Genomic DNA, 18,618 nt, shown 5'->3' on the forward strand with positions numbered 1-18,618 from the left:
TATATATATATATATATATATATATGTATATATATGTATATATATGTATATATATATATATATATATATATATATATATATATATATATATATATATATATATATATATATATATGTATATATATATATATATATATATATATATATATATTGTATCTTGCTTTCTAATTCTGTCTATATCTGTTCTATCTATCTATCTATTTCAAGCTCTTGCAGGTTCTTAAAAAAAAAATGCAACTGGTAATCTGGTATACTAGGTATTGTCCCGGTGGGCTGGCACACCATGGGGTTTATAATCTTAAAAAAATAATAATATATTTTGCTATCTATCAGCCGTTAAGCAAGGGCAGAGCAAGGCACATTGGCACAAACTCATTTACTCAGGGCTGTGTGACCTATGTGCTCACTTGTTGTATATTTAGATCTCTACTAAATGATCTGTGCACTTGGTAGGGTGCTCGGTTTAATTTCAAGGGCTTTTTGGAAGTTTTTCATTTGTTGGTAGTCAAATTCTTGCTAGACTAACCTTTAAGAACCTTTAAGATATTTTTCAAAATTATTACTTATGTCTTACTTCCATTAAAGAGACTTAAAATCAATGTCCACAACTTCTACTTCAACTTTAGTTGAAGGTTTATTACAAAGATTTAGCAAGAGCAAAGCATACAGCTCAAACCCATCTAAATTAGTATCGATCATAATCAAGAATACCTATTGATAAAAATCACAATTCAGTTAATAAAAGATTAATCTAAAAGAGCTGAGGCTGGTTAAAATACTTTCCAGGCCATGGCCGATATACCTTTCTCTTCCTGCTGAAAACCCAAGTCCTTGATGCAATTAACAAACCTGCCCGAGGTCCCCAAATTTCCTCAAAGTCCAAACTTCATGCCATCAGAGGGATCAAAAGAACTCCAGTGTCCAAATGATAATACCACAGTTGTTTGGTATAAAGTTTAATCCTCCTTGTACTCTGTTATCTCTGGATCCAACTGCAAGTCTCTTGAAGTCCATTCTGCGAAGATAGGCTGTTTATGTACTCTGTCTTGTGGGTTAATCCAAGTTAAGAGAGTGGAGGAAGAACTTGTCTCTTCTGCTGCTGTGTCTTTTTTTAAAGTTACAATTCTGTAACTGTACTGTTACACTGTAATCTCTCAGCGGTCGCTAGGAGTATGTGTCCGCCTGTCCTGTTTGTGCCAGGAACAAAGTCTCTCGTCATCCTCTGTCGGGGATCCTTTGTCCTTTTTCTTCTTCGTCTTGACATCTCCCTGGACTTTATCACGGGGTTGCCCCCCTTAGACGGAAACCTTACCATCCTAACAGTGGTGGATAGATTTTCTAAGATGGTTCACTCTGTCCCTCTCCCAAGTTGCCCTTTGCAGTGTTCCTAGGGTTACCAGATGCTACTGTTTCCAGTCCTTGAGGAAGAGGTCAGCGTCCCTTCAGCCCAGACCCTGTTCCGTCGGTGTTGCCGTATCTGATTTGTGGCTCGTTGGGTACTGCTTAGAAGTTGACTGACCATCTGTGTACCGAACTTTGCTAAAACCTGAACTCTGTGTTGAGTTGTGCATTTGAGTCCACTTGTTTGTCGTCACCCAGTCATGATAGTTATATTCTTATCAAATGAGAATTTGGACCATGTAAGACTCTTTGATGACCCATTGTTTCAGTTAAAAGGGGCAGTTATATGTCAACTGTGGGCTTATTTCTGCATGTGAGAGAAATAACAAGATTATTAATTTTGTTCAAACTCTTATAGATTAGTGCAAGAAGATCCTCTGACAACTTATAACCGTTCAAAAGAACACTAAACCATGATTCAACAACAACCTACTCTAACAAACTTACTCGTTGGCAAGCATTTGAAGTCCATAATTAGTTAGTTAGAAAAGGACACCTATAACTGTCTACCACCAAATAGTGAACAGTGAAATAAAGGTTATGTTGTACCTGTGTGTATGCAGTGTTGCTCCCATCTGTGGCCTGCACCGTCAGGTTGTAGAAGGAACGCTGTTCAGCATCCAGAGGCTTGGCAATAATGATGGTACCCACAGCTTTCTCTATATCGAACACACTGTCGGGGTTCCCACCTGCTCCAGGAGAGGAGGAAGGTCAGACAGAAGAAGGGGGTGCACCCAGTGTCAATATAACAATCTCCATTATGATGAATACACAATACCCTACAAACACACACACACACACACACACACACAGTTTCAAACATTCAACCATGTTCAGAAATGTCCTGTCATGTGCATACATTTGTGTATCATCAGTTACGGAACTGAGCAACTACAGCACATGACTGGAGACACACTTACACACACACACACACACAGACATATTTACTCCACACACTGCACAAGATCAGACGAAGCATGAGCACTTGCCATGCAAGCAGCCACAGTACTACATATTTGCATTAACTTTGTTCTATTTTTGCCTTTTTAATTAATAAAGCAAATATAACTTCAACTGTATACCATATACTGAAATACAATCATCAGCATTGGCAAAGGAAGTGCAGGGATTGGATTAAGTGTCACTTATACCATGGTCTGGGTGAATACTCGATTCTGATTGGCTGCAGGGTGTCCATTAACCCCTGATATATGGACACCTACTAAGTAGTTCCAGTCAAATTGACTGTTCACCGCTGTAAATTAATGCGCTAGCTGGCGTATCAAATCTTAATATGTTATTTCCAGCACTGAGTGCAGTCCGTCAGTCCTTCAGTGTCTTATCCTCTGAGCACCACAGGGTGGCGACTGTAACATACAAGCTGCAGAAAGTTCACTTCCCCTCTAAACTTACTGCTACGCGAATACGCTGTTCAACTCTCTACTTCAGGCTGCGGCCACAGTAACGTTACACACGGCCGGTCATTTGTTTGTGAAAATCTTGCTGTTGATTTGGGGACAATGACATGACTGGTTAGTTAGCTAATCGTGTTAGCTAGCATACTGTCAAATTATATTTACTGTTTGTCAACCGTATGCAATGTTATTGACTTTGAATCTTGCTAGCATAGCGTTAGCTTTCTGGCTCATCGCTGAGCGGACTAGAATATCTCCAGTTGCCAAGTCGTATCTATGGTCCGTCCTATTTACTGGAGGAGTGAACAACGCTTCCATTGCATAAGAATCTTACGGGAGAGTAATGATTGTTCCAGGTATTAGTCAAACCCTCAGGCGTTACCAGGGAAACTAAGTTATGGCTTGTGAAAAACTTTATATTTTGATTGTAAAACGCATGAAAATGTAAATTAATGGTCCGAATCTTTTCTTTGGCAAGTGACCATGGTATAAGCGGGATAATGCCCTTCGAGGTGTCCATAAACAGAAGTTAATGGACTTCGCGGAGGCAACCGTCCTCCGCTGCGCGTCGGACGGTTCTTAGGCCTCCGCGTCGTCCATTAACTTCTGTTTATGGACACCTCGTCGGGCATTATCCCTTACATAATGACCATCTTGGGAGACCAAATATTACCGCAACTAGGTAGGGAAGGAGGAAGGGAGCTGGGACAAGAGCAAAGCAAACCCAGTTTGGACTTAAGGTTGTTCCACAACCCTGCCTACATCTGGCTAATGTCCTGTCACAGGAAAATAAAATGGACATTCCCTCAATTAACCTATGCTGAAATGTAGTCAGAGCTGCCAAGCGTCACGCTTTGAGTGTGACAGTCACGCAATTTGACCCATTCTCACACCACACGCCACACTTGACATTTCTCACGCTTGTATTTCCCCATTCAATACTCTATATTTATTTTTTTCATGATAATAAACTTTGGTCCTCGGCTTGCCGTAGTTCGAGTAACTCTGATTGACTGACCAAGATAACCAATCCCAGACCAATCCATCAGTCCTTTGTGCCTAAATCTAACCAACCACGGAAGACACCATGCAATATAAACCAATCAGAAGCAACGTAAGGCGGGTCTTGGCGTCTCTAACTATCTTTCACACACAACAGCGCCGACATTTAAAACCCACTCGACGTTCTCCTGTGTGTGAAAGAGGGAGCGCGGGTGAGTGTGTGTGTGTGAGAGAGCGCGGGCGTGTGTGTGTGTGAGAGAGAGAGCGCGGGTGTGTGTGTGTGAGAGAGAGAGAGAGCGCGGGCGTGTGTGTGTGAGAGAGAGAGCGCGGGTGTGTGTGTGAGAGAGAGAGCGCGGGTGTGTGTGAGAGAGAGAGCGCGGGTGAGTGTGTGCTTCTTTTTCTTGCATTTGTAAATTGCAGTGCGCTTTTTAATTAATATGAAATTAAATATATTCTATTTGAAGGCAAGTTTGTTTTTGCCAGTTTATCTGTTAATGACTGAACTCATTGTAATAAAATGATTCTTTCAGAATTTATTTGATTTAAAAAAAAATTTGGTAATGCGTCGCGAAGGTCTTAAATTTTTATGGTCTTAAAATGTCTTAAAAAGGTCTTAAATTTGACTCACTGAAACCTGCAAGAACCATAATAAATGTATTTTGTCAAAATTCTTGTTACAATTTTTATTTCTAATTTCTGGTTAATTAAGACTAGCATTAGGAGGCCACAGTGTAGGGAGAGCCGCTGGCATGGAGGTGAGGACATTAGTCTTAAGGAATAAATCGACTTTAAAACAGGCCAAATCGATGTTAAAAAAGGCCACATTTTTTTCCTGCGGAACACATCTTCTGACTAAAGTCTCACTCTTGTCATTTTCTGAAACTTGGCAGCCCTGGTAGTACTAATGTGAAAGACACACTCACACATACAAATTGACAAATGCACACTCAGACTGAGCTGCTATACAGTTTATACCACTTGACCCAACTCCAACCAACAATTCACCGTAATGCCAACAGCACAGATGAGAAGCACAGGGGTGAATGATGAGCGTCAACAATCGGGACAACGAGAAAGAAAGGAAATTAAGTAGACAGCAAAGAGGAGTAGTGGAAGTTGGAAACTATATACCTTCTGAGGAACAGTTCCTGCCACAAGTGCTCTGCAGAATATAGAACATCTCACGGAAATACCTGGGACCTTCCAGGCATGAAGCATTGAGGAGAGAAAGGAGAGAGAGGCAGAGACAGAACAGACATAAGGGACCGAAGGAAGTAGACAAGGAGGACAGGAGCATAATGTGATGAACAGAGGAGAAGAGCATACAGACTTATGAGACAAGTAAGTGGCTGCTTCAGAACTGATGACAAAATATTTGACTAATCCTGAGCCATGGGGTGTAGTCTACTAAAATATTAATTTTAAGTCATTTTGGTTTACGATATCTAGCAAGTTTTTATACTGTTTGCTAGTATGCATATGAACTTCTTCATAGTATAAAAATTGTACTTCTGATAAATATGTATCTGTTAGACTTACATTATGTTCATACTTGTAATATTTGCTATATGAACACATTTAAACAATCACAAGGGATTGTTTCATTTGTTTTATACTTATTATGACTGTAAGAGCTGAGCTTCCAGAGAATGGATTTAAACACACTTGCAAATTCTAACCGAAGTGAGAAAGAATGTCTACAGACAGAGAAAGAAAAAAATGCAAGAAAAGAGAGAAGAAGTGGGAAACGTATGGAGAGCCAGAAGGACGAGCCAGAAGGTACCTCCAGCTTGGTACAAATTGAGTATCACTGGCTAGATACAACAAAAGGAAAGATGGATGGTGCATTCATGGAACCGTCATCCATTCTAGTTGCTGTTGTCCATCTAGTGCATGCATTGCAGCTGGGGATCATTCAATCTAGATATAAAGTGTTTTATTAAATGTTCATCCAACTTAAATCAAAAGTACTGATAATTAGAATTCATTGAGTCACATTAGAATTGTCACCACACATGATGCACAAAAATTGAATTTGGTGCACCAGGCATGACATAATCCTGTTAAGCCTTCCAAGTGGCTAATAGTGATATTTGACATATCAAAGGGATTTGAGTGCTCCATGCTGGGTATTTCCTACTTATAAGGGAATGTAAAACTGGCTTTAAAATGCTAGAGAGAGAGTGTACAGTGCCTCCATCAAGCAAAGATTTATGAAAAGAATTAGAAGAATGTATCTGTTTGTATGTAAGCATTTCACTCGTTCATCCAGTAGACTTAATATGTACGTGTGTATTGCTGGGAACAAAAGGAAATGCAGTGGATGGGAAGTGTTGACAATATAATTTAAAGGATGGTACATTTAGTAAATGTTGACCTATCACTGGCTGCATGTACCTGCATAAATAATAGTGCTGAATTAGTTTACTGGCAGATCTTTAACCCTCTAAGATAGTGCCATAGGATGCATAGCTACAGCATTCTGCAGCCAATCAGGAGTCGATCAAGTTCATCCAGACAACTCCACACTTGTCAGACAAGTCTAATTGGCAGTAGAATCAACCAATGGAAGGCCATAAACTGTTTCAACATCATTGCAGCGCGTTGGTGAAGTCTCTGTCTGCATTTGAACCATTTAATCTATGAATTGGTTATTGTTTTATTATTCATACACTTTTCACTTCATACATATACATTTAAACATGCACACATAAACACATAAATACATATACAAATGTATATTTAGACTCCAAATGTATCTAAATGTTGCCTCCATGTTAAAAAGTAACTTTTCCTACACTTTGTGTCCTTTGATAGAGTTGTTGCAGTCGCCTAATCATTTTAATTATTTTTCTTTCAAAAAGGTGAGGGTTAGGGTGGAATTCTGGAGTAAGAGTCTTTCTGAGCATATTTAGGTGTTTGGCTAGCTGGATAAACTGCTTCAACTAAGAAGGAGGCTAGCATAACTTGTTGGCTGCAGCCCTAGTGTATGTTTTGCCCAGAGCAATACGGATAGAGTGAATGGGGTTAAACCTTAAAATAGCACTTGTTAGAAACAACGAGGTGTCAGCTCATTTGAGCTTTAATGGTAACTTAATAAACCTAAGTAGTCAGTGTCGAGTGTGTAGTAGCTCTCGAGAAAGCTGCAAGCAGCAATGCTGGAAAGACAATCCGCCTGTTACAAACTAGGAACATTTTAATATGGCAGGAAAGGATAGGAAAGTCCCTCAACATATCAAACTTGAAGATGAAGTTTGTTTAAGTTTTACCTTGACTTAAAGTGAAACTCTTGCCAAAAAGCAACCAAGGCTTTATTTGTGATTGAATATGAGTCTAACCTTCGTATGAATGCATAATATCGACGAAAGAGGCACTTTTAAGATTTGCTGTAGTTTGTTTTCGGGCAAGCTAATTTTCAACAGAGTGCAGGGGCATTCTGATGCTAGCATCAAAATCGCTATTTTTAAAACACTAAGAAGGCTCAACACAACATGAAACTTTGCTTGTAGTATCACCAGAGAACATTGTTTGTGTACGCAGAGTTTACTAAAAAGAGTGTTTTTGAACTACTCACTGTAGGAGGGTTATCCCCGAGTGCGGGGAGGTAGGAGGTCAGGTGGGAGGTCCACCATTACTCTCGGAGATCCAGCTCTAACGGTGAGTAGTTCAAAAACCTCTTTTTAGTAAACTCTGCATACACAAACAATGTTCTCACTGCTCATGTTCATGTGTAGAGACCCTGGTAATACTACGAGCAAAGTTTCATGTTGTGTTGAGCCCTTTTAGTGTTTTTAAAATAGCAATTTTGATGCTAACGTGCCAGTGTCCCATGCACCCATGCAAAATTAGCTTGCCCGAAAACGAAGTCACGGTTAATCTTAAAAGTGCCTCTTTCGTCGTAATTATGCATTTACACGACAGTTTGACTCATATTCAATCACAAATAAAGCCTTGGTTGCTTTTCGGCAAGAGTTTCACTTAAATCTACATCAATCCTCTTACAACTGCCAATAACTTTTAACTATTATCATTACTCTAGACCTGGAGAAGCTGTCGCCATTGTAACTGAGATGGGCAGAGCATAGCGGATCATGCAGCAAGGCCAAAGTCCCTACGCTGCATCTCATATTACACCATTTTACACCAACACTGTCAGCCATACACACACCATGCAATGAGTCTGGGCACACCCCACCTCACACTACACAAAGCCCTCCTCTGGCTAGCACAGGATCACCCTCACCTATAGGCGTTTTTTACCTGTGATGTCAAACCACAAAGAGGTGGAGCTCTGCTGCAGTGACACCACACCCACAATTTCAGCCACCTTGTCATTCTCCATGATGGTGAAATTATAGAGTGGCTCATCGAAGAGCAGAGGGAGAGTCGAGGGAGGGGGTCGACGGATCCACTCTATGTGTAGACGAGCTGTGGAGGACTTTTGAGGACGTCCATTGTCCATCGCTTTGATCTAAAGAGCGAAGCACACAAGTTAGATTGTAAAATAGGGAAAAGATAATGAAATCAACAAAGAAAAAAGGATTGACAAACTTATTTCTATGCAATGTGAAGTGACATCTGGTAACAACAAACCCAAAACACTATGTCGATATAGAGGGTTATGTAAAACCTTGGATTATGTCCAACGCCAAGCTTTTTTTCTTTTTTTTTACCATTTTAATTCACTAGATTATCTGGTATGGTAGCCACAGTATGGACAAAACTCTGGAAAGATTTGTTATGGTGAATAAAATTGTGAATAATTGCGTGTGTGATGGGCCGCAATCTTTAGTCAATACACATAGGGATGGGTACTGAAACTCGGAATTAAAGAAGCACTGTGGCTAACTTTAGAAAGACTGTGGTATCAATACGCTCTGATATATCGCTTCTGCTAAAAAAAAATAAGGCATTGGTCTATGTTCAGGATTGGGAGTAATGAAAGAGATCTGTGTCGAAGCAGGAGGCGGGGCGGATTCTCACTGTCTGTCCTCACCTCACACACTTGTCGGCACAGACAGAGACACGGACACCCTGCTCCAAGTGGCAATGTATAAATATATACAAGTTTTTTCTATTAAATAGGTAACAAAAAGAACCGATAAGAGTACCAGTTCGAGTATAAGAGTAGCAGTACCGTTAAAATTTTAATGATACCCATCCGTAATAACACATTTCTCACATCCATCTCCACGCAATAACACAATCTTGGCTACATAATGCATACACTACTTCATGCGACACTGAATGTTAGCATGGGATGTAAACCATGGTGTGTGAAATTGTCCAATATGAACGGAATTTTTTGGCTAAAGGGGTGAATTTAGAGTTGGCCTAAATGATTACAGTTTCAATTGCAAGCTTATAATATATGCAGATAGATAATAATGTCTTTAAATTGGATTGTGACATTCTTTTTGATACAGTGCCTTGGGGTCACTTAATAAATCACCTTAAACTGGCAATTAACAACTTTTTGCTCCTACTTATTATTCAAAAGTAAATGTTGATTGCACTGTGTAATGGCTGCAGCAAAATGACACCAGATTTGCATTCATTGGTTCCCTCTTAATTTTGCTTTCAAAGGGCAATCTATGGCACAAAGAAAGCATGTCTGAGATTGTGAAACCAAAACACTAAGGTACAGTGTTATCCTGGGTCACTATCCTCAGGTAACGTAAACAACAAGATAACTGTGTAAACAACACTGCAAAAGAAAAAGAACCCATGTTGATTGAGGAGGCAAAGAGGGTGAAGAGTGACTAAGGTAAAACATTAGTGAAACTACAGGCATTCACTTGATTGATAGCGCTCCAATGTGTCAATGTCTGTTTCCCCGTTGATACAGGTATGTGTTTCCACCTACCACCAGGATTTGAGATGGTCCAAAGCCAGCATTCTTTCTTCTAGATCAGAAAGTTACAAAACCTCACTACTCATTAATACAACCAGATGTTTTACTGTGCCTTTCAAACTCTGTGATGAGGGTTTCTGCGTCAAATTGGGATTCTTACACTTGTTCTTTGCTTTGGACAGTAGCCAGGCTGCTAGCATAGCCATATTGCTAATGCTATATTTGCCACAGTGGCACAAACAGTAATACCACAGGGAAATACTAGCAGGGAGAGAAATATTAAAAGTTGTCTGTTTGCACTTTACAGAAATGATTCACTTAGCCAGGCATGAAAGGACCACTTGTGGTTGTGGTGACTAAAACGTTTTGAAAAAGATATTTAATTGACTGCCCTGTTCGATACTGCATTGACTACTAGCAAGTATTGACCAACAAATGCTTCAGTTTGCAACCCAATACTCTACTAAGTTAACTCTCCTAGTCTTGATGCTGTGATTCAGATGATTATATTACCAAAATAATTTTCAAATAAATGAAATCTAAACCTTCAATCAGTAAACCTGCAGTTTTCCAGTACTCCTGTTGTCTGGGGCCCTAGCCCGGCAGATGGCTTTGCCAGTGCATAATCCAATGTTGGCTGCAGCATGTTCAAATAAAAAATACCTGTCACATATTAAAATATTGAAAAAAAGCTAAATGTTAAAATGCTAATTCAAATAATTCTTAATTCTATAACTGAAATAGCTTAGACAGAACTACCAAGATTTTCATACTGCTACCAGATTCACAGAAAATATCATGTCCTAATAGTGGTAGAAGTGTGATGTTGGGCATGGTTGGGCTGGTTTATCCCATGAATTGAGTCATTTAAAATTAAGACTTAAGCCCAATATCGATCCACTGACTCATAGTGTGTTCCATTCAAAGTTGAAGGTCTGATTTTCCTATTTCAAATTCCAAACTTACAACCTCCAATCTTACTGTCTCCACACAGGGTAGATGGATTTGCCCTGAGTTAAGAAGTAATTCTAGAAGAAATTCTGATTTCGAGTGGTCAGTTGAACTTGTTCTAGTAGGAGGCCGTTAATTTTGTTCTGAATTGTCTGGAACACAGAATAAGACTTTGGGGTTTAAAGAATTACAAATGTCTTAAGAATTATTGGCAGACATGTTAAAAAATTGATGAAGGCTTGCATACAGTAAGAATGTCGTAGCTTCCAGCACTGAAAGCCTTGCGTGAAGATACAACTGCAGTCTTTGGGTCAATGAAGAACTTCCCATCCTCATTGCCATCCACGATGCTGTAGGAGAGGTCGCTGTTTGGCCCATCATCCCGGTCATAAGCGAACACTCGATAGATTGGCTCCCCCTTCTTTCTCCGCTCTCTCTCTGGAAGTTTGACCTGGTAGACCTTCTCAGGAAATGTCGGCTTGTTGTCATTTTCATCTAGGACCTGAACCATCACCCATACTGTACTCTGCCTGGGACTAGGGCCGCCATCAGATACCACCACCTGCAGGGGCAGAACAGAATGAATGGTTCATCCAAAAAACATACACATAAAATGTTTTCCAATTCATGTGTTCTTCTTTAACTTGTCATCCAGCAAATGATCGTTTTGTTTTTTGACCATCTGGGGTCAAAAACCACAAGTCTTACAAGGTGACTGATATTTTCTGACGTAGTGAGTTTATAAGCTTAATATTACTTAAAAGCAAAAGATAATCTAATTAACTACCAATTAAACAACTCAAATTGTGAGAACAATATCCAGGTAAAGTTCTATTTACGGTGGCCATTGCTCTAGCCAAATTGAGAAGTAGCCAGGGGTAGACTGTGTTGGCTTTTCATCTCATCAATTTAGAGCCAGTTGAAATACTTAACACAGTAACAACAACAATTATGATAATACCAGAAAAGAAGTCATACCATTGTGAAACATTAAACATACAAAACTGTGTGATCTGTTAAGTGTCTTTCCTTCTCAAAGGATAAAGAAGGAGATCAATGAAAGGTGGAGCTATCTAACAAGATGTATGAGGCAGAGTTCTCTCTATTGTACTAATTCTATAGTACATTTTCTAGCAGTGCAACCACTTTCAGCTTGTCAAAGATGACAATTCGGCAAATAATTCCCCCATTGTAATGGCTAGCTTAATTTATTGTACCATCTGTCATTTTGAAAATGCCAGACAAGAGGAGCTGCAGTGTTACGAAGAAAGAGTAACCATATTATAAGAGAAAAGGAGGAAGAAGAATTTGACAAATACATGACTACAGAGTGTGTCTTGTGTATTAAAGTTGGCCTTTGAACTTTTTGATATTAAATATTCATCATTTTATCTGATCACACATGTTGGAGAAAGGTTGCTATGATAACTGTACAAATTATTGAGTTCTTGCCAAAAATGTGTTTTGTGAAGTCACAGTGACCTTTGACCACTAAAACCTAATCAGTAGGGCTGTCAGTTTAACGCGTTAATGAGATTAATTAATTACACAGCAAATTAACGCATTATAAAAATAACGCAATTAATTCTGAGATTCTGAGAGGCAATTCAATGCGCGAGCATTTTAAATTTGGCCCATTGAATGATCCGTAGGATACTTGGCAGTGGCACGTTACGGTAGCCATAGACATATGTCTTAGAGCTTAGATCGGGCCCAAAATATCAAGCCCGACCCGACACGAGCCCGTGTACGTTGTGTCCATCTTCTCTTCTTAGTGTATTCAATTGATTAGTCATGCAATACAATTTTGTAATGTCCTAGAATTCGAATTCTTTATTTAGCAGATATGAGATTAAAATGCGATTAATTAGATTAATTAATTACAAATCCTGTAATTAATCAGATAAATTTTTTTAATCGCCTGACAGCCCTACTAATCAGTTGAGTCCATTTAGACATTTGTTACTGTAAAAAAAAAACCTGTGATAACACAAGGGCTACAAAAGAGTACAAAATAAGAAACAAAAACGACAGTTGGAAACTAGAAAAGGCAAGTTTTGAAGAACTTGCGGTTGTGAATGCTCCCTGTTGACCAGCTGAAGCCAAATGCGGATTGCTGGCTGTGAAAACTTTGAATAATGTCAACAATATCTGAAAACTGTGAAATAATGTAGAATTTATTAAAAAACTAAAGCCAAACTGAATTGGTAGCTTTAATTCATCTGAAGTCTTGTCTGAAGAGAATGAACTTTGTAATAGTTGGGTGAGAATGAAGCATTAAAATATATAGAGTTTGAAGAGATGTTACAGTACGAATGAGTCAAAGACTCTGAATCAGACTGAGGAACTCAATACATTTCGATGTGTCAATGATTGGGAATATGTAAATAAATTTAAACAGAGTTCCTGGGTTGAAAATAATGTAGAATTGGTTGAAAAACTAAGGCCAAACTGAATTGGTTGCTTTAATTCATTTAAAGTCTCATCTGAAGAGAATGAAGCTTCCTTATAGTTTGGTGAGAATGAAGCATTAAGAATAGAATATAAGGTTTGAGACAAACTGCAATGCTAGCTTAAATTTGTGTTGAAAAGCAGCCGATGGAGTATGAAGAGATGTTACAGTGAGAATGAATCACATACTCGGTTGATCTCGGTTGCCACGGTGATGGTAACCAGGCTGGACCTGGTAATGGGATGTGAGAGCTGATTTAACAGTGATTTCAGCTGAGGCTCACCTCACATTATTATACTTCTCTCTGCAAAACAGTTACTGCTATCACTAAAATAATGATATGGTCAAAACTATGAGAGTCTTTTGAGCATTCTGTGAAGTTTTTGTGTGTCTGTGGTCGGAAATGTGTCTCGTTGAGCAGTTTAGAAAAGTGGATGTGTTTGTCTGCCTCTAGATATTTTTCCTCTCATTTCGAAAAAGTATGAATGCTGTGACAAAGTTGAATTCAGGCGAGAAAAGTCCTAATCTTTGTGAACGTTTAACAGTTTGAATGGAGTTTTAATGTGGACGTGTGAATGATTAGATGAGCTTTGAAAATGCATGAAAAAGTGTGAAAATTGAAGATTTTTGAAGATTCCGTCATCTGTTGAATGGGAAAAAATGGGCGAAAAACGTCTAATATTTCTGAAATTATGAATATCAATTAGAAAAATGGAAGCGAGGGATTCCCAATTGAGATGAATATTCTGTGTTTAAATGGAGTGAATCCGTTGAAAAATGTGGAAGGAGTTAAGGTTTGAAATTTCTGACCCGGAAGATATAATAATAACTAGAAAAATTGCATTTCCTGCGAAAATACAGTGTGAATGCTGAAGGCTGAAGCGAAATCTGCTGAACATACTGCCGAAAATGCGTAAAAGTATAGGTTGAATGGTCGGAAATTTGCAGAAAAAGCTGAATTTTCCAATACCTGGTAAGGCAGAAAGGCTTAAAAGCAATAGGCTTAATGGGCTAACAAAGTTGAACATTTTGATAGCTGAACAGTTTCTCTAGCTGAACATGAAGTTGAATGTTTAAAGGAGTTGAAAAGGCAGAGATGAATGCCTAAAGAGGCTAAAAAGCTGTAGAGTAAGAGGGCTGAAAGAGCTTAAAAAGGTGAATAAAGGCTGAAAAGGCTAAAAAGCTGTAGAGAAAGAGGGATGAAGAGGTGAAAAAAGGTTGAAAAGGAGAAAAGTTAAAGGAAAAAAAAGCTTAAAATGGCTGCACACATGGTGGAGCAGGAGCAAAGCCAAAGATTAAAATGTCCCCATGCCTCCCAAACCCTTGCGATTTTTGAAAAAACTAATGGTTATCACCAAAATATTTATATATTATAAAGTTGGAATGGTGTCTGTAGCTCAAAAGAAAGATGAATGTTTTAAAAAGCTGAAAAGGCAGAAAAGCTTAGGAGGGCTAAAAGAGTTCATAAAGTTTAACATTTTCATAGCTGAACATGAAGCAGAATGTTTGAAGGAGTTGAAAAGGCAGAAAGATGAATATTTTAAAAAGCTGACAGGGCAGAAAAATTTAAGGGGGCTTAAAGAGGTGAGAAAGTTGAACATTTTAATTGCTGAACATGAAGTTGAATGTTTGAAGGAGCTGAAAATGCAGAAAAACGAATGTCTGAAAAGGCTAAAAAGCTGTAGAGTCAGAGGGCGGGAAGAGCTTAAAAAGGTGAAAAAAGACTGAAAAGCCCAAAAAGTTGTAGAGTAAGAGGGCAGAAAGAGCTTAAAAAGGTGAAAAAAGGCTAAAAGGTGAAAAGTTAAAGGCAGAAAGAGCTTAAAATGGCTGCAGACATGCTGCAGCAGGAGCAGAGACAAAGACGAAAATTTCCCCATAAGGAATGAATGGGAAAATGCCTCCCAAACTCCTGCGATTCTTGAGAAAACTTTAATAGACCCTTTTTCTGTTTGTACACAATGATGACGTAGAACGTATGCGCGCGCACTTTGGCAACGGAAGTATGGCGGAGATAAACAGCTTGTCAAACTATGCTAATGGATTAACAACTAAAGATCGTGAATGTTACCTTAACAAGTTGACTTTGACAAATGGTGTCCGACTTCCAGATCCCTGCTCTATTAATGAGTGGGTTGACGACGTTAGCAAATGGCCGAATATACAGTGGCCAGATATTTATACCTATTTAATAGAGAAACCGAGCGTGTACACCAGAGAGAAATTGCGAGCCTATAAATCGCTGGATGCGTATGAATACGTTGTCTGTGGTCATGTACAGAACGTCAAATACCATGACATAGACTCGGAGTTTTGTGTTTTGAGGTCAGAAATTCTCCCTAGTCAAAGACAAGGACACAAGACAACGATGTATGAGGCTTGGGTCATCATCAACAAACGAGAAAACTACGTCCTCACAGCGAACTGCACCTGTATGGCGGGGTAAGTAGCCTGTTATTTGGTGTCTCCTTTCCATATAAAACATCGTATGCCTTGCCCTGTAACTTTGTCATAACCAGGGTTTGAAACATGAACAGTGACAACAGGGTTCAAAATGTCAGCAGCCAATATCGTTCAGTTACATTCCAAACCTGATTAAGCTTAGGATACTTACTCACATGTCTAGTAAATTAGATGTTTACCTACTTCATAGCCAGAGCCGAGATTTGTCTGTGAACAAATGTTACTTTCAAGCCCGCGTCATAACATTATGGATCAGCCAGTATGTTTATTATGTTTTTGTGAAATTTCAGGCTTGGGTCATGCTGCAGCCATGCAGCTGCAATATTATTCAAAGTTGAGCTCTATGTTAGGATGGGAAGGACAGAGAAAGCAGCAGTTACGTCTGAAGAGTGCATGTGGAAAGACATCAGCAGGAAAGAAGTCAGACCAGCTCCACTGAGGGAGATCAGCTTCCACAAACCAAAGAGGCTAGGCAGGCAACTTCCAGCAGCTTCAACATCTGCTAGGAAGAATAGTATCAGACCCAGAGGCATGTAATAGTTGACAGAGCCTAGATAAGTTTCCTTTTGCCATAGTGCATTGAATTCATTCTCAGGATTTCTCCTCGGTGTTTTGACATCAGAATGTAGCCTGAGAAAGGTGTTACTTAGTGATGCAGAGATGAAAAGGCCAACAGACCAACGTGGCATCATGACCTTTTGTAAACATACACGCCCAGTTTGAATAGTTTCAGTATCATTTGAATAGTTTCAGTATCATATTCAAAATATGTCTGTCCTTTTGTCTTCAGATAACTGATTCTAGAAATTAGATTGTTTTTTACCTTCAGCTTAACTGGTCTGGTTTTAGAATAATTCAGTCATAATTCCTCAAATGTGAACATTATGCAGCACACTAATGTGTCTTTTTGTTGCTCTGTTATCAGTGTTGACAGATGAAGACATCCAGGAACTGCGGGATGTGTACCCAGGTGCTGCAGTGCTGACAAGCCTGGACAATAGTGACACAGACACTGCATCATCTGACACTGATTCAGAGGAGCATCCAGACTTACCTGAGCCCTTGACTGCTTTATTTGATACAACGCTCAGGGATCTCTCACCACAGGAAATGGAGGTGAAATGTGAGGATACATTTCACAAACTAAAAACTACACTACATCCTCATCAATGTGAGAAACTGGAATTTGTGACACGGCAACAGTCAAGGTCAAATGAGTGGCACACTTATAGGGCTGGTCGGATCACAAGCACCAAATTTCACCATGCAACCACAACTGACAAGATCAGCAAAACATACCTAAATGACATAATGCAGTACAACAAAACAGAGTTAAATGTCCCATCTGTGCTCTGGGGTAAAAACATGGAGGAAACAGCAAGACAAGCCTACACTGCATTTATGTCCCAAAGCCATCCAGAGTTCAGCATCAGCTCATGTGGCTTAGTAGTGCAACCCTCTGAGCCACACCTTGGATCATCGCCAGATGGGATAGCAAGATGTACCTGCTGTGGCAAAGGGGTGGTAGAGATAAAGTGTCCCTACAAATACAGGAATAGCCTTCAAGGATGTACAGAAGATGAGCAGTTTTGTCTGGACAAGTCATTCTCGTTGAAACATTCACACACATACTACTATCAAACTCAACTTCACATGTTTGTGTGTGGTGTTAGCTACTGTGACTTTGTGTTGTGGACGAAGGAGAAGTTCATTGTGCAACGTATCCTAAGAAATGAAGAGTTTCTGCAGGAGGCTTTGCCAAAAGCACATAAGTTCTTTATCTCAAGTGTGTTGCCTGAGTTACTCACAAGAAGACATGACCCTGTCTTGGTGTCACAGAGAGCCTGCGAATACTGTGAAAAACCAGATTTTGGCAGGATGATAATCTGTGTCAAATGCAACAACCACATTCACTACAGTTGTGCACAAATAAAAAGGAAGCCAGCAACATGGTCATGTAAGAAATGTCTGAGAGTTGAGGCTTGAATGCCTTCATGTAGGAGTGAGCAATATAATGTATTGCAATGTGATAGGAGATCAGATATGTTCTTAGATGTTCGTTATGAATTGTCTTTCCCTGTTTTTTTAAAGTTGCATTATAGTTAAATGATGCTCTGAACCTACCAGACTGTTCTTTTTTATTATTCGCATTTACCCACTTTGTCATTATATCAACAGTACTGCTTATTATAGATCAAACATCTTATTTTGTAAATATTTTGTGAAAACCAAGTCATCAATGTAGAGGTATTGAAACAATTAATTAATCAGCAGCCTTTTCTGTACATGTTATATTGTTGACTGCTGTGTCTAGTTGCACTTGAGTGCAACAAGATATTTAAAGTTTTATTCTATAATGCTATTTATCCAGAGATAACTTGCGACCTAACATTATTATTATTTACCGTTTACAACATACAGAACCAGTTTGATTCAAATATATTGTACATACTGATACTTTTCATGTTGTTAATGTTTAGTGGCACTTTAATGGCACATGAATGGAATGAAACTGTTACATTACAAATAAAAATGATACTGCACTCTGAATTGTTGAGATAATTTGGGGGGAAAAGGACCATTAGACACACCAGTGGCAGCCAATGTGGGGAGGTTTATTAAAATGCATTTCATTTTAAATACAGTAGGCCTAAATACATGTTTTACATTCTTGTAAAATCACAAAATGCACAGTTATGCAAAATTTCAATTACAAAGTCACAAAGTTAAGAAACACACATTCCCACATCATTACATTTTTAAAAATAACCCCCCCATCAAATACACACACACACACAAAAATGTCAACAAGTTTTCCGTGACAGCATCCAACATTTTGTGGCATGAGAACGTTTTAAAATCTGCACATGTAATCAGTTCTGTTGGAAGTCATACTTGGTTATGTGTTACTCATTTGAGAACAACACTCTTACAGAGGTTTGTCAGGGCACCACATACAATGACAACATCATCTAGTATGTTAACCTGCGACACTGGAATAACGGTTTGCAAAATCTTAAAGTTTTTCCACCGACCAATAACTCGTTCAACATGGATCCTCACACGAGAAAGTTGTCTAGATG

At 39.0% G+C, this 18,618-nt stretch overlaps 2 protein-coding genes across 11 annotated transcripts in view; one reads left to right on the forward strand and one right to left on the reverse strand.

Annotated features, from left to right (window-relative positions):
* fat3a (FAT atypical cadherin 3a) overlaps nucleotides 1–18,618 on the reverse strand; it is a 417,900-nt gene that overhangs the window by 192,169 nt on the left and 207,113 nt on the right. For 5 of the 10 annotated variants that reach the window (XM_030397544.1, XM_030397572.1, XM_030397554.1 and 2 more), the window contains exons 5-8: nucleotides 10,871–11,185; nucleotides 8,079–8,289; nucleotides 4,950–5,018; nucleotides 1,951–2,093 (exon numbers count right to left, since the gene is read on the reverse strand). In XM_030397544.1, the coding sequence (XP_030253404.1) occupies nucleotides 1,951–2,093; nucleotides 4,950–5,018; nucleotides 8,079–8,289; nucleotides 10,871–11,185 (738 nt within the window). The remainder of the gene's footprint in view (nucleotides 1–1,950; nucleotides 2,094–4,949; nucleotides 5,019–8,078; nucleotides 8,290–10,870; nucleotides 11,186–18,618) is intronic. The other 5 variants (XM_030397580.1, XM_030397563.1, XM_030397555.1 and 2 more) reach the window with 2 other exon arrangements.
* On the forward strand, nucleotides 15,048–18,085 carry LOC115569598 (uncharacterized). The gene is made up of 2 exons (XM_030397601.1): nucleotides 15,048–15,514; nucleotides 16,461–18,085. Exons 1-2 carry the CDS (start codon nucleotides 15,445–15,447, stop codon nucleotides 17,519–17,521), a joined length of 1,131 nt encoding a protein of 376 aa, XP_030253461.1. The 5' UTR covers nucleotides 15,048–15,444; the 3' UTR covers nucleotides 17,522–18,085.

The sequence above is a fragment of the Sparus aurata genome, chromosome 2, assembly GCF_900880675.1.
Source record: "Sparus aurata chromosome 2, fSpaAur1.1, whole genome shotgun sequence".
NCBI classification, from domain to species: Eukaryota; Metazoa; Chordata; class Actinopteri; order Spariformes; family Sparidae; genus Sparus; species Sparus aurata.